Below are 21,795 nucleotides of genomic sequence, written 5' to 3' on the forward strand. Positions count from 1 at the left end.
AGTACCCAAATACAATGACTAATAGATGGCATATGAAGAGTAATTCAGAAGAAAAACAATGGAATTTCCTAGTAATTCACAAGACACAATGGTATGAGAAGAAGGGGCAGATATGACAATCATGATCCTAAATGTCTAGGTTCTACCAATGTTAAGCGTATGGAAAAATTATTAAAGCAAATTTGAAGCCTAAGTCATGGTGACAAAGTTGGAAAGAACCCTGGATTGAGAGACAGAAGACATAGGTCTCCTTGCATGACTCTGGGCAGTTCACTTGAAACTCTTTTTACCCCAGTTGATCTCTCAATCCTTCCAGCTTTAAATACTATGACCCCATAGACATTGCTGAGATGATGCTTCATGGGAGTAGGGGATGATTTCATAAATTATATTTGTATCTCCATCATATAATATATAATATAAACTGGCATGTGGTTTACTAGAAATTATGATTATAGGTTAATTGTGATCATAGTAGTGAATATAATTATCCTGATATGTTCATCTGAGAATCGGAGCAAGTTAAAATGTGATGATGTTCTGATGAAGCAAAACTGCAAGATAACTATGTGGAACATTCACTATTTGTGGTGATCAGATGGTATAAACTTACTTGTTTCTAGTTCATTTGAAGGTACAATAGTGTCTTCATAAATCTGATAGAAAGTTGTGATTCGGGTGCCGTCAGCATGATCCACTATTCTTGTCCCATCAGTTTTGATCACAATAGTCACTTTGTCTTCTCTTGTTGTCATCACCTGAATTGAGATGGGACAGTGACGGTAAACCTCATGGCCATAGATTGCCTAATAGCAATACTCAAGTATACATATTATTATGATGACTTAGTAAGATCTAGAATCTTTTAATGGTTGTAAATCATAAGCAAGTCAATGGATAATTTTTTTCACAGGACTTTGAGGGAAGTTTGGAAAAAAGTTTAATTTTCTTTGCTTTAGATGAATAGGTTATCTAAGCAGTGAAGATTCTGGTCCACACAAAATCATATGGAAAAAGAGAAAAAATTATATGATTGTCTGCCTAAACACAGATTTTTAGAGTTAGAAGGGATCTCAGTGATTTTCTAGTGCAACCACCTAGTCAGTCAATAAACATTAATAAGTGCCTATTATGTGATAGGCATTGGACTAACTGCTGGGGATTCAAAGAAAGGTAGAAGACAGCCCATCTGCAGCCGCTCATAGTTTAATGGGGAAGATAACAAGCAAATAACAAATAAGCTACACACACACACACATACATGCTTATGCATGCTTGTATGTGTGCCTGTGTCTATGTGTGTGTGATAAGTTGGAAATAATAGAAGAAAGGTATTAGAATTAAGGGAGATTGGGATAACTTCCTATAAAATGTAGAAGTTTTAGCTGAGCCTTTTCTGGGATATAGGGAATCCAATAGGCAAAAATGGGGAAGAGCATTCTAGGCACTGGGGACAGCTGGTGAAAATGGGTAAGATGCTCAGACTCCAAATGTAGTCTTATTACCAGTGCACTGCACACCTCACTCGAGAGTTTTCTGTCTTTTATAACTAACTTTGGTGATTTGCTACCATACCCCCTACTAGCTCCTTTCTGAAGCCACTTTTTTTTTGCATGGATGATTATAAGTATGAAATTCTTCTTCCCTGATAGAGATCAGCTCTATATCCATACCTCATAGTCTTAAATGATTTTCCTGGGGTCAGGGAGAGTTTACGCTTCTGGTTTTTATGATGTTCTGTTATATTATGTTGGCATAGATATCTATTTCTGAAGAAAGTGGAATAGGAGTTGGGGGGAGGCTTTATAATCTATTGTAGTGAAGGATAGCTCTGGGGAATCTGATTACTTAGGGAATTTTGTGTTTCTATATTTGTGAATTCCAGTGTTGAATGTATATGTCATTGAGGGGAAAAAAATGTCTCACACTTTGGGTGATATATAACTTGTGATATGAGGTCTTAGATAATGAATAAACTGAAAAGTTAGTTAAGAATGATTTTGTTTTATACAATGTTTCATTATTAATTATAAGTAAATAATTAAAATTAAATATATTTATTATAATGTCCCAAGAGTCTGTTCTTGGTCCTTTTCTTTTCTCTCTCTATATCATTTCACTTAATGGTCTCAGTAGCTCTCATGGATTCAATTACAATATTTATAACAAGATTCTTAGATGTATTTGCCCAGTAAGGGCTCTCCTGGCCATCAGTCTCACATTTTCCCAACTGCTTTGTCTTGGTTTTGGGGAGATCTGAGTTTAAATCTGACCTCAGATACTTATTGTGTAACCATGGGCAAGCCATTCGACCTGCATCTGCCTCAAGTTCTTCATCTGTAAAATGGGGATAACAATAGCATCTATCTCCCAGGGGTGCTATGCAAGTCAAATGAGGTATTTATAAAGAGATGTGCAAATGTTATTGATGATATCATCATCATCATCATCATCATCACTCTATCCATCCATTTTTCCCAAACTGGAAGTCCTGTAGATATCTTAAACTCAATATATCTAAAATGGAACTCATTATCTTTCCCTTACAACTTTTCCCATATCCTAATTTCCTTACTATTGTTGATGGTACCACCATCCTGCCAGTTACCCTGAGTTGCAACCTGGGTTATCCATTACTTATTCCACATATCCAATCTAAGACAAAATCCTGTCATTTCTTCCTTTGAAAGATCTCTCACATATAATCCATTCTCTCTTCTGACTCAGCTAGCACTCTGGTTCAGACCTTTATCATCTTATACCTGGACTATTGAAATAACTACTGGTTGATCTGCCCCACCAAAACTCTCAAAGCTCTAGTTCATCCTTCAGTCAACTGTCAAAGTAATCTTCCTGAAGTGCAGGTCTGACCCCATTCAATCAACTCCAGTAGTTTCCTGTCACTTCTAAGAACAAGTATAAAATCCTCTTTTTGGCTTCTAAAGTCCTTCATAATCTCATCCTTTCCTACCTTTTTAGCTTTTTTTTTACACTTTCTCTTTTTACAAGGACTCTATGATGTACTGACACTGACTTTTTTGTTATTCTTTTTACCCAAGACTCTGAATAACTCTTGAATTTTTGTTTTCACTGACTGGTTTCCATTCTTAAAAATGCTCTCTGTCTCCACCTCATGGCCTCTCTGGCTTCCTTCAAGATTCAGCTGAAATTCTGTTTTCTCCTCTCTTTACTGGCTAAGTCTTTTGTGGAAGATTTACAGTGTATATCGTGTGTGTGTGTGTGTGTGTGTGTGTGTGTGTGTGTGTGTGTGTGTGTATTATCTTTGCCATTCCTCTGCTGGAGACAGGAGAGAGCTGGCAATGAACACCCATGGAGTTCCAACAAGTTTGGAGATTTCATACAAGAATTTAAAGCAATCAAAAAATGCACGGTACCGTTCCATCAACAGGATCTGTCGCCTGAAAGGACAGATACGGTGTCATATCTGGTAGTCTTTCTAATCCTTTGGTGCCAATTCGATTGCCTGCAGGTGTGGTTGTAAACCAAGTGCCCCCTTGGATTTCTCCAACTCCCAAGAGTGGATAAGAACTTTGGTCATGGGAATCACCCTTGTGTAATAATAGAGATGTATTTTTGTGACTCTTTCCTATAGAAACACAAACAAATATAACAATATGAAAGTGGCATTTATTTTTGACACATTGTACTAATAATGACAATAGAACTTACATAGAACATTAATGTTTACAAAATACTTTACAAACATTATCGCATTTTATCTTTACAATATCTTGATAGTTGATGATATTGAAGGCAACAATTGACTTGAGAGAAGCTCAGATTATTGCATAGAACTGGTAGAACTCAGTGGGTAGATGAAATAAATATTTTTTCTAAAACCCTTTGTGAAATACAAACAACAAATCACAAAAAAATCAATGATGCCATGTGAATGGTTCAACATTTCTCTCCCCAAAATTATTTTTGTGGCAACTTCTCAGTATCTCTATTAAAGCAAGAACTTGCTAAGATTAATGTTGCAGTCAGTATTTGTTAATATTTATCTGGGGATGGTGAGAAAAATTCAGAACCACAATTTGCTTAAAGCAAAGTTGTCAATGGAGGGGAATATACAACATCTCTTTATCTCAACAATAACACACACAAACCTATATTAGGATATATTTTGCAAGTTAAGAAGCAACTATGATTGGTTTAGGACATTGGTGAAGAAATGCCTCAAAATAAAGATGTTAGTAAAACCCTGAGAGATTTATATTTTCCATTTCATGGAGTGAGGAGCAAAGATGATTCCACTTTAATTTTCCTAAAATTCTACTCATCGATCAATTCCCCTTCCTTTCCACAAATACTGTCTTGATCTTTGTCTCACTGCTGGACTTCAAGAGCTCTGGAGGAGAGAGTGAGTTTGTGCAGCTCTGTCCTACTCATATGCAATTTATGTGCAAGTCTGGGCCAGCATCCTGATAGATATCAGTGGTCTTCTTTGAGAATAAAAGATTATCATCATCATCATCACTATCATCATCAGCAATAGCAACAACTCCTATATATATCTCTCAGCTTACTGGTTCTTCAATCCTGGATCAATTTTTATATCCTAGATCTTTCCTTCAAAAGGTCACCTATACCCAGATCACTCCTCCTTTATGCCCCATTCCAGGCCTGTCTACCAGTCTACTATGCAGAAAGAATGCTTCATCTAGAATAAGAAAAAAAATTGCTGGATTCTGGCATTTCATGTCTATGTAATTATGGCCAAATAGCTTTACTTTTTTTTGCCTCAGTTTCTTTATCTTAAAAATGAGGATATGGTACTATGCTTCATAAAATAATTATAAGGAAAACAATTTTGTAAATTGTAAAGTGTACTCCACCTACATGTAAGGAAAAGGATTAATAATAGCAATTATTAATTTATTATCATTATTATTTTAGTATTATTAATATTATAATGCATCTTCTCAAACTCCAACTATACTCTCAATTAACTCACTTAATATTCACATTAATCCCACAAATGCTTCTTTTGTATCTTTGCCTTTCTAGTATATAGTAAATGTCTAACAAATGATTGTTGATTGATTAATTACAAGAACACAGATTTTGGGAGTTAGAAGCTATTTAGTATAACTCATATAGAAAAGGATCACTACCTTTGAATGAATCATTAAGGTGTTTTTCTTTAGGTCACTTACAAGTTGGCCTCTGTGCAATTCCATTCCTTGTTCATTTTTAGCCAAACAGAATAAACCTAGTATTTCTTCCACACGACAGACCTTTGAATACTTGAGACAGCTTCTTTTTTCTGAGTTAAACAGAGCCAGTTGTTTCAACTCATTCTCACATAGCCTTTATTTAAGGCCTTCTCTACTTTTGTTGGTCTTCCCTAGACACTCACCCACTTATTAATGTCTCTTTAAAATAATGGTACTTAGGGGCAGCTAGTGGTGCAGTGGATACAGCAGCAACCCTGAAGTCAGGAGGAATTGAGTTCAAATCTGACCTCAGACACTTAACACTTCCTAGCTGTATGAGACTCTGGGGCAAGTCATTTAACCACAATTGCTCCAGCAAAATAAACAAATAAATAAATACTGGTACTCAGAAATGAACCCAATACACAAGTCCAGGTCTGTTGAGGGCAGAATGCAGTTGGACTATCATCTGCTTTGGAAAGCTTTGGTTTCTTAATTTATCCCAAGGACTATTTAACTTTTTTGATTGCTCCTTTGCATTGTTGACTCATGTTGAACTTGCAGACCACTAGAATCCTCAGATTTTTTTTTCAGAAAAACTGTTGTTTAACCATGCTTCTTCCAATATTGTATTTGTGGAGTTGTTTTTTTTTTTTAATACATAAGAGTACAACTGTACATTCATCCCTATTAAATCTCATCTTCTTAGATTCAGTCCAATGATCCAGTTTGTAATCATGATTTCCCTTCCTCGATGTTTGCCCACCATCCCATTAAGAATATTTTAAGAATTTCCCCAAGAATTTGAATCAGGTTCCCAGTCCTGTACTTTGTAGACTGAAACTATCTCTTTTCTTCAAATCATCACATTTGTCCTTCTCAGTCTTGTGATACATATACTTTCCTGACTTTTATTTATTTTTTATAAGTCACTACTAATGACTCAGCAGTCACACCTGGCCCTCCACCCTTAGAACTGAAATATAGAATTAATCTAGGTGATTTGCATTTATTAATAGTAGCAAAGTAGTCTCTTACATTCTCCTTTTTTTGTCTAAAAACCCATTGCTAGTTATTTTTGTTCTATCATTTCCAGGGTAAAACACATTCTTGTGGAGAAAACAGATGAAATAAGAATTAAACAGCTCTACTTTCTCTTTGTTGTCAGTTATCTTTGATACAGCCATGTATGACAAACTTTTGATTCTCATTTTTTTCTTTTAATTTAGCTTTTTCAAAAATCCATTTTGTTGTCCTCAGCGTTTCTCACTGCTCTTTCAAAGTTATTTTGAATTAGTGTTCACGATGTTAATTTTATAGGAACTAGGTTCTGATTTCACTCATCTTCTGTTAGCTGATCTGTTCACCTTCATCTGTCTTTCAAAAATCTAATTTTGTTGGTATTCTCTACATGTAGACCTCAGTCTCTTCAGACAAGACTCATTTCCCTTCCTCATTGGCATTTTTTCATTCAAGATTTCATTCTTGGGAATTCCTTTCATCCCTCCTACAATGACTTTCCCTAAAGTTTTTTAGTCCATAGGACACTAATTAACTTTTCTCTTAACCTGATGAAATGTTTTCTCCAAGTGTAGTGTATAGGTCAGACTACTCAAGTTTCCTTTTCTCATTCATAAACTCTTGAATGGAGTAGTCATTTTATCCAAGGTTCTACCAACAACTAATTTCTCCTGATAATTAGAATAAGATTCTAAACAAAATCTCACTTTGTTGATTCCTTTGCCTTTAGAAAGATTATTATTATTATTACTGAATTAAGTCAAGGCACAAACATCTTAAATGTCTGGATAATTGAAGCCTCTTTACATCGATTTTAGGTCCTCATTTTCTCTTTTTAATCCTGTAGTCTGTAGTATACATCCATGATACATCACTGCCCCCTCCTCTCTTTTTTTTTTTTCCTATCCTGTTTCTGTGACTAAGATACACCCATCCAGATAGGTTTCATCCAACCAGGTCTAAGTGATACTTATGAGGTCAAATTAGATGACTATAGAAAAGTTGAGGTATCTTAGATAAAATATATGAAATATAGATAATGAAGACTACTGAGGCAAAATAATATGTCCCATATAACAAAATTTCTTGTCAGAGCCAGGGCAATCACTCACATTTCTTGACTCTTGACCTACTGTTCTTTCTAGGAGCAATTCAGTTGAGGAGACTATAACAATCAAAGATATCTAACATTTCTTAGGATTACTACTATGCTGCATTTCCTTGACCTGAAAATATCTCCGAAAATCTGCTTAAATTCATTGCTCATAAAAATGGGAGAGTCAGTTTTTTGAATAACCAGTCAAGGAATATTTATTATGTGCCTTCTATGTCTCAGATGTGATGCTAAGTACCAGGAATTCAAAGACAAGAATGAAACAATTCTTGCTCTCAAGGAGGCTGTATTCTATCGGAAATTAAGTGAAAATTCCTTTGAACAACTTTGGAATTGATTATTGCATGACATAAGAGATGCTGCATGATACAAGAGATATTGGCAAAGACTGCCCAGTATGGCAATCCTATTAAAGAGAGTGTTGTTGTATTCTTTGAGTAAAGTAGAATTGAATGTGCAAAATTAAAGAATCCATCTCAAATATTTGTGCCTGACCTGTGTTAGTGCCTTCCAAGCTTGTATTGGTCTGATCAGCCACAGTTGGACTCATTGTAAATCTAACATAATGATATAATTTTGGTCCTCTTCAAGAATAAAGGACAATAACCAACTAAGAGATAATTCACTTGATCTTTTGCTAAATTATTTAGACCTAGATTAATCATTCATGCTTGAAATAGATGCCTCTGATATAGAAGTAGGAGATATTCTAATTCGTCATCATTCCCAATATGCTATAGTCTCTCTCTTTCTCTCTCTCTTTCTCTCTCTCTTTCTCTCTCTCTCTCTCTTTCTCTCTCTCTTTCTCTCTCTCTCTCTCTCTCTCTCTCTCTCTCTCTCTCTCTTTTTCTCTCTCTCACACACACACACTTATTTTTTCATGGAGATAGCTTACTTTTTGCATTTATCACATTCTATGTTTTATTATGTTTATTTCTATACATATTTTACCACTCTTTTTAAATTGTAAGCCCTGTGAAGTCAAAGGCCATTCATCTTTGCATCTATTTTAATGCCTAGCACACTTCTTTTCAAATAAAGCTTTTTCCTTTTAAAAAATTAAAGTTTTTAATGGATTTTTTTTTAGTTTTCACATTACCTTTGACTTTGCTGAATCTATCTCTACTCAATCTCCTACCTAGAGTAGGCAATGCCTCCTACTGAAGAATAATAAGAATATTTTTTAAAAGAGGCGAAAAATTTGTGCAAGAAAAACCATCCAAAGCATTCATCTAGTCTGGTTGTATATGTCATATTCCATATCCAAGGTCTCCTATTTTTGCAAAGAAGTCATTTTATCAAGTCAAAATGTATTTAAAGGATCATTTGTTCTTTGAGATAAGTTTTACAGTATTCAATTGTGTTAATGTTACTGTTCTTTTCCACTTATATCTGTGTAGTCACTATGTATATTATTTTCCTTACTTTATGATGTATCAGTTCTGATAAATCTTCTTGTGCTTCTTTGAATTCTTTTTATTATTTCTCATGCCATAGTTTATTTAGATATTTCCCAACCAATAAAAAGTTCTTTTTTATCTTGTATATACTTCTGAAAAAAAATCTCTCCATGGATAAATGAAGCTATATCAAACCAGCTCTAATGTTTTTATCATTCTATAAATTATCACAGAATTTAGAGCTGGAAAAGACCTAAGCAGCCATCTAGGCCAAACTACACGTGAAAAAATAATTTTTATAACATATTCAGTGAGCAATAGTCTAGTGTCTTCATGAGGACTTCTAAAAGAAAGGTTAATCCTTCACTTTTCTAAACATTTCATTTCATTTATAGATTGTTATAGTTAAATTTTTTCCAGACATACAATCCTAATTTGTCTTTTTGTTATGGTCAGTGCTGCCTTTTAAATATTGAAAAACACACATTGAGCTTTCTGTTGACCTCCTCAAAGCATTCCTACATCAATAGAACTTGTTATAGACATTTACCAAATATGTTTGGAAGTTTTAGGAAACTCAAAAATTCTAAGACAATACTTTGATAACCAAGTTGATCATGTGAAGGTAAAAACTGTCAATTCTTGCTCCACATTATCTCTCTAAAATGTATCTGCTTATTTATTTTACTAGCCACAATCTTTCCTCCTTCAATCCATCTGAGCACAGAAAATATTTGTTATATTAATGCATTAATCATCACATATTAAAATGTGTTAATAATTATAGTATGATTTTCCTGCTATAAAACTTGCAGATGTTTCTTACATCAAAGCTATTTCCTACTTGCTATAATGTCCTCACTTGTTGCTCCATTTAATTAAAATCTTTAAAAATTCTTTCTGGGAAAAGTAGAGCATCATTCTTTTAAGAAGCAAGGGATAGTTTGTAATATTCACATACAGGGCAAGAACCAGTAGACACATGAGATTCCCCCTATTCTGAGAAAGGAGAGAGCTGAGCTGAAAGCTCAGTTTGGAGTCTGGAGCACAGTCCAGCTGGCTAAGCACTGCTTTAGGGGGAAGGCTGGCAGAAAATGAGGAGCAATCTCTCTAAGGTACGAGATTTAAAGAGGAAAAGTTCTAGGGAGACAAGTGACACTTTTACCTTGAGAAATAATGAAGTAGGAGCCAAGGGATTTAAGGCAGCCTAGTGGATCTGAAAGAGCATTGGACTTGACATTGGATGACCTGGGTTTGAATTCCTGGGATTTCATTTCCTAGCTGTATAACCACGCTTCCCTTTCTTTGTTCATCATTTGCAAAATGAAGAATTTGAAGATGATAATTTCCAAGGCTCTTTTGGGTTCTAGTTTTCTTAGACTGTGTGGCAGCAGAGTAGGAAGCTAAATTGCATAGTGAATAAAATGCATTTGATTTAAAGTCAGGAAGACTTGAGTTTCACCTGACTTCAGTCACTTCCTGTATGACACGGGGCAAATCACTTAACCTCTGTCTGCCTCAGTTTCCTCATCTGTAAAATGGGGATAATAATAGCATCTACTTCTTAGGTTTGTTGTGAGGATCAAATGAGATAATATTTGGAAAGGCCTTGTTTTACCTCTTACTCTTTATAGGTCTACCTTAAGAATGAGAAAGCTAAGAAAATAATTATAAAAGTTAATGTTTAAAAAGCTGAAAGCTGAAACAGTTAAACCATAGTAGTCAAGCAATGATACATATTTCATTTGTACTTAGTATATTTTTCTTATAATCATTGGCTAATCAACATGTTACTTTCTATATTACAAGTTTATGAGCTATTACCTCAATTAAAATATTTTTCTAGTTCAACACTTTCATTTCATAGTTAAGGGAAACTGAAGAGAGATTGGGTCCTAAGGTCAAGAAGTGAGTGTTGATTCTTATAATGACTCATAGTCACACATATTTATACAGCACCTTAGAGAACTTATATAATATACAAAATACTCCACAAATACATAAGAGAAGAACAAAGTGCTGTGAGAATTCTGAGAAAGAAAAGGTCATTTCTTACTGAGTCGTCAGGAAGGAACTGGCATTTGAGATGGACCATGAAGAATAGCTAGTTTTTATTTTAATTTTTTAGACAGTTGTCACCTTCGATAGAAGATGATTAATGGATATGCAAAGTCAATATAAGCTAAATAATATAAACTAAGAGCCGAGTAGTGAATGGGTGGGGGTGGGGGATCAATTGCATGAGGAATGTGTGGATGATGGCCACTTGGTTTTTATACTCAAAAAGTAAGGGCTACTTTAATCAAAGTAATGAAACTAATGGGCTTCATGTGTTTGTGAAATGGAACAGCAGAGAGCAAAATGGTTTGGAAATAATTTGAATGGGGAGTTTACATTTAGAATTTCCCCTCTTTTCAAGGTTTTAGGTATGGGCCTAGAAACCCCTACAGGAAGGAGTAAGCAGCTGCAACAGATCCAACTCAATGCTCACATTTCCCCCACAGAATTGGAGGCCTTTTGTACACCAGATGTCCTCGAACCCACAGAAGATAAACAGAATCAAGAAGGAGAGGAATAAATATTAACAATCTGTAGTAGTACCCTTTTCCTCTTTCCCTCTTCAGCTACTGGCAAACAGCCAATTGCTTCTTTAATTCAAGCTTGTATTGGCTCTGGCATAGATAAAACATATTTCTACAGTACAAGAAAAATATTTTCCCCCCACAAAATATGTGCATGTCTAATTATGTGAGATGAGAACTACATATAAGTAAATGTGGCATATAAAGTATGTAAAATAAAGAATATTTCTTTAAAAATAGCTGAAGTTCAAATATATTCATTCTTGACTTCTGTCAGCATAAGTATATTAAAACATCTGTGCATGCTAAATCTATCATGAAAAGCCTTTGCATCAGTCACCTAGAGTCTCTTATTTAAAAATGATGTACATTTAGATTAAAATTCCTCACATTCATATATACTTCTTGTTTCATAAAATCATAGAATTTAAAAGTTAGGAGATATCTTAGTGACAATCTAATCTGACCCATATAACAAACAAATCCCCACAGTAGCATGCCTGATAAGTGGGAGTCTAATATCTGCTTGAAGACCTCTAAGAACAGATAACCTACAACTTTTCCAGGTAATCCACCCTACATTTAGACAGCTGTTAAGTGTTAAAAAAGATTTTTTTCCTTGACATCAAACTCAAATAATCTGTAACTTCTACCCTCTGCTTTTGTTTCTAATTCCTAGGATCAAAAAGAGCAAATCTAATTCTTCTCCTCCTTCATAGACCTTCAAATATTTGGGGACACTTATTATGTCCCTCCCAAGAGTCTGCCTTTTTCTAGGTTAAATATTTCCACTTAGTTCAACTAATATTTACTTAATATTGTCTCAAGGCCTTTCATCATACATTTCTTCCTGCAGCTTATCAATATCCTTTTTAAACCATAATGCCTGCAATTGAATACAATATTCTAGATGAGGTCTGATGAGGGCAGAGTATAGTTACTATTCTATTCAGTTAGTCAAAGATATTAACAAAGTTTTAAAAAGAATTACAAACAACTAACAACTATGTGAAACAATGCTTCAACTCACTAATATAAGAGAAGTGCAAATTTAAAACAAAAACTCACAGAATTCTCATGGTACACAGAGAAAATTGAAAAGATAAAAGATGGGATCAGTTAATAATGGTAGAACTGTGTAATTCTACACATAGTAATGGTTGGTAAAATTACAAATTGGTATAACCATTATGGAAAACAATCCTGCTATGCTAAAAGAAATGGCAAAATGTTGAATACAGGGAAGCCCGAAAAGATTTAAATGAACTGATGCAAAGTGAAATAATTGGAGCAAGGAATACAATATACAGGATGTTTACAACCATGCATGTTAAAATTGAATGCTATGAAATTTTGGTGAAGAAAACTTGCTCTCCAAAAAGAGACCTGAAAAGATATTTTCTCCTGGTCCTTTGAAGAGCTGAAGGTTTACAGGATCATTGCATTTAACATTAGTAGAACACAGCATATAACATTAGTTTTTTTTCAAAGAATTTATTTGTTTTGCTGAATTTTTCCCCTATCTTTTACTTTTTAAATTCTTTATTATAAGCTATGGTTTTCTGGCAGGGAATGAGAAAAGGAAGATGACATAAAATCAAATATTAATAAAATTGGTTTAAAAAAACCCAAATGCTGCTTTCTTTTAAAGAACTTTTATTGCCTTTTGTGATCCTTGAAATATGTGGGTGTGATAGCCATTGAGCTTGGAAAGAAAAAGCATCTTTACCTAAGTTGCTGCTCTGGGTTAGTCTGGGGGGAAAAGTCACAGCTGTTTCACATATGTTTTCCAGTGTTTTGAAGTAGGGATAAACACCTTATTTCCAGTATGCCAATCAACTGATCAATCAATCAAAAGCATTTATTAAACACTTACTGAATGCCAAGCATTGTGCTGGGCACTTGGAATATAAAAATATAAATAGTCCTTATCTTTCTGGATTTCACATTCTACTATGTGCTTACTAAGTAAATTGTATTACTTTCATTGTTTTCCACTTTTTCCTTCTCTTTTATCTCTCCTTCCCTTATTCATTCTCTCCTATCTCTTTTATTTCTCCCTCTTTTATTCAATTTTCTCCTCTTTCCTTTCCTTTTCATTTCTCTTCTGTCTAAGCCTTAGGTTATCCAATGACACCTATGGGCTTTATTTGTACTGATGTCCACACAGGGTCAAAAAGCACAGTCCTAGAGGAGATTTGATTTTTTAAAAATATTTTTGTCAATACTGAATAGACTCACATATAGAGAGTCATTTCCCCCAAAAAGTAATCCTAGCTTAAAATATAACACAACAACAGAGACCCCAATTCGTGCTCCAAAGTTTATCTTCTCCTTCCAGAGATGGATTCTATCCCAAAGAGAATGTTTTGTGCCATGTCTAGCCTATAGTGGAGAGTGGGAAAAGCTGAATGGGACTTAGTATGGACACATACCCAGTTCCTTTTATGTCTGGTACTATATGACTTTTTTTTTTCCCCCTAGAACACCATGCCGCCTCAGAACTTCAATTTATGTAACAAATATTGATTGAGTCTCTACCATTTGTTAAGTCCTATAGGAGTTAGGAAGATCCCATATGAAATAATTTGTTCTGTAGGAACTTATAGACTTTTGGCGGAAATATGGCATCTCTACATAATTCACTACATTTTGGTATAAAAGTACTTCTTCCCTCTTCAAATGCTCCTAGAATATTTTGTTTGAATTCCTCTTTTGTTCATATCATACTCTCCCTGGTATGATTTTTTTGTGTATTAAAATTTTTCTAGTTATATTTTCATTTTTAAAAAACACATTTCTTTATGAATCATGTTGGGAAAGAAAAAAATCAGACCAAAAGGGAAAAACAATGAAATATACAAAAAAAAGTGAACATAGAATGTGTTGATTTACTGAAATCTGATTTACACTGAGATAAGCTTTTGAGCATGAACTGGGGGCTCTGTTGATGTGCTATATTTTATGCCAGAATTATTTTCTTTGGGGAATGACTCTATATGTGACTCTCTTTGGTGCTGACTAAAATTTAAGCAAGAGAGTTCTTTCTCTGGATGCAGATAGCAGCATTTTCCATCCTAAGTTTATTGGGAATCATTCTATATGTGTGTGTGTGTGTGTGTGTGTGTGTGTGTACATGTTACATCCCCCCAAAAGACGATAATAATGTGTAATTAAAAAAATCAATCACTTTGGTTTCTGATTGCCAACACAGTCCAAAGCATACATCTGGCATATTGTTGTTTTACTGAACAAAGTTTGAAGTGTAGTTGTAGAAGTGCCATAGAAGTGAATGACCTCCTTAAATCATAATATAGTCCCATTCAAATGTAAGTACAAAAAGGTCATCCAAAACCAGATAGAAATGTTCTTAAGATAATCATTAAGAGTGATCTGTGCCATGAGTCACTTCTATTAATATGAAAAATTCGCTTTTATTAATGTAGAAAATCAATAATTAACTATCTTGAAATACAGTTAACTAGAAAATAACACAATACAATAGCATACTAGTTCTAGAATTAGGGGATCTGGGGTTCAAATCCTGCCTCTAAACCTTCCAGGAGTTTCAGTTCTCTCATCTATTTCTCTCATCATGTAGCCCTACGAATGAAAGCAGAAAAAAATAGCAGATTTTCAAAGCTCAAAGAATAAAAAAATTAACAGGTCAATAAAAGGTCAAATAAAAAGTCTTGCAATGATGAGCATAAAAAGGATTGATTCTTGGATCATTTAAAATAATTACTTAAAGCTACTAGAGTTGGCAACCACAACCATTATCACCTTTTTTAAAGCTGACAGCATCAGATGGGGCAGTTTCTGATTTCGGTAGACAAAAGGAGTACCTCATGTCTGTTGAACCTGGAGCTGTAGGGGTGTCGGAGTGGGGACACACAGGACCAGAATCTGGACTGTAACTCACTGCTCCATCTGCAAAGAGGATCTAAGGACGACATTGATATTTCAAGTAAGTCTTCAGAAAGTAAGGAAAATATGGTCAAACAATAAAGAATAGATTGTCACACTAAAATTTCCATCAGAGTCAACATGAAAAAATAAAATCTTGAGGCCAAAAGAATTAATTAATTCCTGGACATAGGGCTTTCAGGCCACATGTAGTATCTCTGAGATTTTCTAATAAAAATTTTTTTTGGAGCTTAATTCATTAGTATAAACAATCTAATAGACCAACAAGTTTGAATCATTTGACAGAGCCACTCAGCAACTGAATGGTCTTGTTTGAATTAATAATTGTAATAAAATTTGTTGAACTCTGATACATAAAGATTTCTGATTACACAGTACACTACTGAAACAACTTAGATTTACTTCTGTAATCCATTGGTCAGACACTATTTTTTACTTTTATGATAGGAACTAGACCTCTGATATCAGAAATATACAGAATTCCAAGGTAAACTCCCCGGGGCAATGGAAATCAAGCTTTTCTGCCACTTGTGATTTAGAGCAAGGGTGGGGAACGTCTGATTCACAAAATCATTTGCTAAGGCAATTGCAGGGCTATGATGAGCTGAAAGCAAAGAAGTACAACCTTCCACTACTTGTCTATAAGTTGATCATTTTGTCAGAAAAGAAAAAGGTTCTGTTCTCTTGGTTTAGAGAGTTATGTAAAGCAGGGTTTCTTAAAACTTTTTCTAATTGCAACCCCTTTTATCCCAAGAAGTTTTTGTGTGACCCTGGGTATATGAGAATATAAAATGAATATACAAATCAAACAGTTGCTGTTAATGAATTGTATTCATTTGTACATCACCTGAATGTAATCAACATTCAATTATATGACCCCATATGAGGTCATGAATCACAGTTTAAGACACGAAGGCCTAAAGCACCAAGAGTTTAACCAAATTCCTAGGGTCATATAGCAAATCTCTGGCAAAGGAAGGGCTTGAACCTACATTTTCCTGGCTCATTGCACCATGATGTCTCTCATGATATATGTTATGGTATTCTTATCTATTACCATATTCACAGAAGATGGATCTTCTAGGGAAGATTAATGGAAGTATATAAACAAGATCAAGTATAGACCTGGGATAGCTTCAATAGCTTAATTACCTCTTTTATAGATGAGGACATAGGCCCAGACAAATTGTGTTTTCAGATGATTGTTCACTCAGGGCAAACTGAAGCTGATATGCAACAAAATATGGAATGATTCTTTGCTGCTTGTGCTGATTTTGGCCTAACAATTAACTTTTTTAGTTAGAAAGCTACCTGTCCAGAATATAAGATGTTAGACTTGGACCTTTTCTAACGTACATACAGAGAAAAAACAACTTGGTCAAGAGGGAAATATTGGAAGTGAAATCATATGACTTCATTTCAAATCTCCTTCTTACTTTTTACTACCTGTGTGAATTTGGGAGCAAGTATCCTGTCTGAGTCTCATTTTATTCATTTGTAAAATGAGTTAGTTGGACTTTCCCTGAGGTCTGTTCTAAATCTTTGACCTTTTGACACGTCAGTCCCACTATTTCTCTTTGAATTCCTATACATCTTTTTTTGTCCTCAATGATACTGTATTAATTTGATATTCAATTTTTTTTCAAATATCCCATTCAAATATCCCATGTCATTCTACTCTCTCTCTTCCTGATTTGTGTCTGGCGGCAATTCAGCTTATGGTAAAAAAAAAATTCATGTAAGAATTGATGATTGAATCCCATGGATTTCAAGCTCCTAAGAAGGAGACAAGTTATAGTGTCTTAAATGCATCCAAATCTCCAACAAGTTTCTTTACCTGTGTGGACCCATCCAACATGTACTTGACAACAGTCCCTTGACTGTTAATAACTCTGGATATCTCCTGTTCTATTGGTGGTGTCACGGTTTTATGAGTCTGAGAGTATTTCACCTTTTGAGGATAACTCTGTCGAATCATGATGTCCCAGGTATGCTCATCATCCCCAATGTGTGGACCTAAAGGTGAAGATGATTTGTGAACTGGATGCTGTAGAAGAGAACTATGAAGCTGGGATTAAATTTTTTTTGCTTTAATGAAACTATTATAATTTCTGGGACTATTGACCAAAGTTGATTCCTAGGTCATGGCTAATGGTTTATGGTTACAACACTGTTAATTTTGTTGACATTTATTGATGAATAGCTAAAACATCATAGAATCATAGATACAGAACTGGAAGGGATTGTAGGGATTATTTAGTTCAACTCCATTTTATAGATGAAGAAATTGAGGCCCAGTAAAATTAAATGACTTACCCAAGAGCATACTAGAAAATGAATCCTCAATTTTTGTCTATCCTCAAAGTTCTCATTTTCTCTGTGTCCAGCTCCCAGGCAGATATAAAGGAGGAGAGCAACTGATTCAAATAAAGGCATCTAAATCTGAGGATGCTGAAAATTCTATTGGTATTCTATACAGTATCTGATATCTCATGCAGAAATATTTAGGAGATATTACCTTAACCAACTAGATGGTACAAGATACCAAACATTTATTGAATTTAGATTTTACTTAAAAACGTTCATGTTATTTTGGGGCTTCAGGCTTATTCATAAAGAAGAAAAAACACTGGGTTGGCAGTCAGGATTTCAGGGATCTAATTCTGGTCCTGCAATTAGCTAGCTCCATGATCCTAGGGTAGTTATGTGGTGCAGTGGATGGAGCACTAGGCCTGGAGTGAGGAATTCCTGAGTTCAAATTTGATCTTAAATACTTAAAAGTTCTGTAATCCTGGGCAAGTCACTTAAACTCTGTTTGTCTCAGTTTCCTCATTAGTAAAACGAAGATAATAATAATACCTACCTCTCAAACTTGCTATGAGGAACAGATGAGATTATATTTGTAAAGCAGTTAGCACAATGACTGGTACACAATAGGTATATAATACAATTATTGTTATTCTTATGAATTCTTGATCTTGGTTACCCAATCTATAAAACGAAGCAGTTGGACTATTCTGATCTCCAGAATCCCTTCCAACTTTTAACATTTTTTAATTCTGATGATATCCATCAGAACAGTGTTATAAATAGGCATCTGGCCAAATGATGTGACAATAAGACTTTACATTGAGGTTGGTTATAATGTATTCATGTTGTTATTGAGAAATAACAATCTGTGGGATATACTTGCATACAGAATACCTAGGAATAATGATAATAATTCTCTCTCCCCTCATCTCCTTTCCCCACTCCCTCCCCCCTCCCTACTTCCTCCTCCTTTTTTTTCCTGTCCCCTTCCTCCTCCAATCTACTATTTTATTCTGTCTATACTAAGCAACTACTGTGCCCATTACCATGTCAAAATGGGAGCAACTGTTACAAGCCTTTTTATGTAATAGAATTTATTGTAACAAGATCAGCAAAATTATAAGCCTTTTTATGTAATAGAATTCATTGTAACAAGATCAGCAAAACACTGTTTCTGTGGAACATCACTCAGGATGTGGAAATAATCTTGATTGTCTTACCTTTTTGGAGGGAGGGAAGGGGATAATTAGATCCTGCCATTTTGCCAATGAAGTTAATTTCTGATGTGGTAGCTCCCTTCATTGAGGCAGATTTGCATGTATGTAATTTATAGCATTATGGAATAGCCTAGGCATTGAGAAATTAGGTGATATGGTGATATGCCTGAGTTACACAGCTAGTAGGTCAAAAGCAGGACCTTCTGAACCCAAGTCTTCCTGACTCTAAGAATAACCCTCTGTCCATTATGCTAGGTTACCTTTTGCAAATGTAAATGTAAAACCTTGAAAATATTGGATGTCTCTGATCAGGAAAATGAATTATTCTTAATTACTATTTGAACGTATCTGTGGTTTTAAAAATGCATCTGATGCAATGTACTAACCTGGAGAAAGGTAGCCAAGGAAAGTCACTGCCAGTCCATTAGGACATGAAATATTTAGTCTTTGGAAGGTGGGAATAAAGGGGGGCTCTGGTGGAGGTACTACTGCCTCTGCTGCTTCTTCCTATGAAATAGAATGCAATTAATTTTAAAGATTCTTATTGCTCTAAACCAACGAGCACAGATTAAATTCAAGGAAATCCAACAGACATTTGCTGAGTAGCCACTATATGCTCAGAACTGCTAGGAGCAGTGAGTCATTCCCACAGAGATGACTTGCCTTGTAGAATTTTAGGTAAAGAGATCTTACCTTTCCAGTCTCTGAGTATTTTAAAATCTGTTCCTCTCAATGGATATAATGACTTTTATAAGGTCAGAATCTTGCTATCAAAGAATGTCCACTTTGGGAGGCCAGACCTATACAACTAGAATACTTAATAATGATAAAATAGTATTCAGTGTGCCAAAAATGCATTTACATAAAAGAACATATAAGATGTGCTGCTGAAGTTTGACTCACAAATATATCATAAAGCATTAGAGGTGGTGGGAAATGATGAGCAGGATGCTCATCTCTTTTTCTTGTCCTTAAAACATTACTTCCATTTCCTCCCCAAAGGAACATGTTGTAATCTTTAATAAATTGTAGAAAAGAGAGTGATTCTTGAGTTTCTTTACTTTTTCTTCTAGGGAAAACATTAGCTTTCTTTTTGAATATACAGAGCTATTCCATGATTATCTTAGAAAAACAAACCTCTACTCAGGTTGCTGAAAAATTATGCTTAGACTCTTCTTACTAATAGTTAGCTTACTAAAAGTGAGTTAGAAGTTAGAAGTGAGGACTCCTAGTACAGAACTCATCTAGAAAACTCCAACAGGGAGGTATAGCAATTTGAGCAAGATTATGTCCCTTGCTAACAGTAGGGGGAAAGCCAGAACCTGGAGAACAATAGATTAAAGGTTGGAAGGAGTTCAGAGGTTATCTAGTCTTCATCACTTAACATCTGGAGGATTGAAGTAGCCCTCTGATTGAACTCCCTGATTCAAGTGTCTCCCCATTCAATCCATCTGATTCAGCTCCTAAATGGATTTTTCTACAAATATCATTCCCCTTTTCAATAAACTCCAATGACTCCTGATGATCCCAGGATCAAATGTAAAATCATCTATTAACTTTTAAAGATCTTCATAACTGGTCAATGAGAATTTGTTAAGGTGTAGAGTGTGTAGAGGTGTAGAGTGTGTAGAGGTGTAGAGTAACTCCCTGGAGGGCCTTGGGGTCAACCAGAGTCAGGATAAATTAAAGTCCTTGGTCTTTAAGGGGAGAAGTGAAGGAGGCAGACAAGCAAAATCCTGGATTCTGGAGTCCAGAGTCACCAGCCTCTCTTCTCCTCTTCCTGCAGTCAAGTGATTCTGGCCTGTCTCTCCCCACCTTCCAATCCTTGCCTCTGATTATCTTAACACCAAACATTCAGCAAGTGCCAACAGTGAGAAGAGCCATTTATCCAAATATATGCTAATAGAGTCATTGTCTCACCTCAAATAGGTATTTAGCCTTAAGTGCTTGGTTGTTTGATTCAAGCATACCTTTTTGGAGTTTCAGCCCTCTACACCTAGGGATTATGTGAAGACTTCCCTCAGTGGAATGGGGTATATGAACAAATTGTTCAATGGCCATGAAGGGTAGCTGAAGAAGGCACTGTGGAGTGTTTATACCTTAGTCAGACATCCAAAATGCTACCTCAGCCCAGGCCAGCATCAGTCACCTTGATTTTTGTGTAACTTCTATGACTCTGGAGGAGAGGTTGACAGACTTTGGGCAACTCAGTCTTATTTAAATCCAATTCACATACAAGTCATCACTTTTGATGTCTTTTTTTGAAAACAAAAGACAAATGACTACCATAACCCCAATCCTCTCATTTTACAGATTAGGAAGTCCTGACATGCAGAGGTGCAGTAGTTTGTCCTAGATCATACAGGAAGCATGTAGCTGACCTGAGATCTGGGATTTGAACTCAAGCTCTCTGACTTCAAGTGCAATTTCCCTTCAGTATATCTATGCTATGATATTTCAAAGATATGGGATTTCATCAATGTAGAGTTCTCAGAAGTTGGCATAGTCTGTTTTTTTTACATCACTTTTATTTTCTAATAAATTCCTTCCCATCTCTATCCACTCCAACTATTCCTGATCTGACTCAGGGTTCTTTCTACTATGCTTCTCTGTCCAGCCTGCTATTATAGATAATGTATCAATATTGAAAATATGGATCTCCCTTATTTTTAGATTTAATGTGGGTATTAAAGGGAAAAACCCAGTGGGAGCAGTATACAATGGGAGCAAATCAGGAGTCAGGATGAAAAAAAAAAAAAAGAGAAAATAAATAGTTTTCAATAGTTCATAAGAACATTCCATCTATGCTAATTTTGCTGTTGTTTATTTCCTGGTTATGTATGTATGGTTATGTTTGCTAAAAAACATAAAATAATAGATGATATTCAGGATCCTAAGATTTGCAAAAAACTTTGCAAACATCATTTCGCTCAATCTTTACAACAATCCCCTTATGTCTTCAGATGAAGAAGTGGAAAACATAAGTGACTGGCCCATGAAAGCTGAAAGCTCAGTGGAAAGTGAGTCTCAGAGCAGATCTGTGCT

The 21,795-nt window shown here is 35.0% G+C and overlaps 1 protein-coding gene across 2 annotated transcripts in view; it reads right to left on the minus strand.

Annotated features, from left to right (window-relative positions):
• The window catches only part of SPAG17 (sperm associated antigen 17), a 236,943-nt gene that overhangs the window by 53,582 nt on the left and 161,566 nt on the right, over positions 1–21,795 (minus strand). For both annotated transcript variants that reach the window (XM_031967380.1, XM_031967379.1), the window contains exons 26-30: positions 19,137–19,257; positions 17,061–17,239; positions 15,080–15,239; positions 3,396–3,607; positions 614–758 (exon numbers count right to left, since the gene is read on the minus strand). In XM_031967380.1, the coding sequence (XP_031823240.1) occupies positions 614–758; positions 3,396–3,607; positions 15,080–15,239; positions 17,061–17,239; positions 19,137–19,257 (817 nt within the window). The remainder of the gene's footprint in view (positions 1–613; positions 759–3,395; positions 3,608–15,079; positions 15,240–17,060; positions 17,240–19,136; positions 19,258–21,795) is intronic.

Source organism: Sarcophilus harrisii, chromosome 4 (assembly GCF_902635505.1).
Source record: "Sarcophilus harrisii chromosome 4, mSarHar1.11, whole genome shotgun sequence".
NCBI classification, from domain to species: Eukaryota; Metazoa; Chordata; class Mammalia; order Dasyuromorphia; family Dasyuridae; genus Sarcophilus; species Sarcophilus harrisii.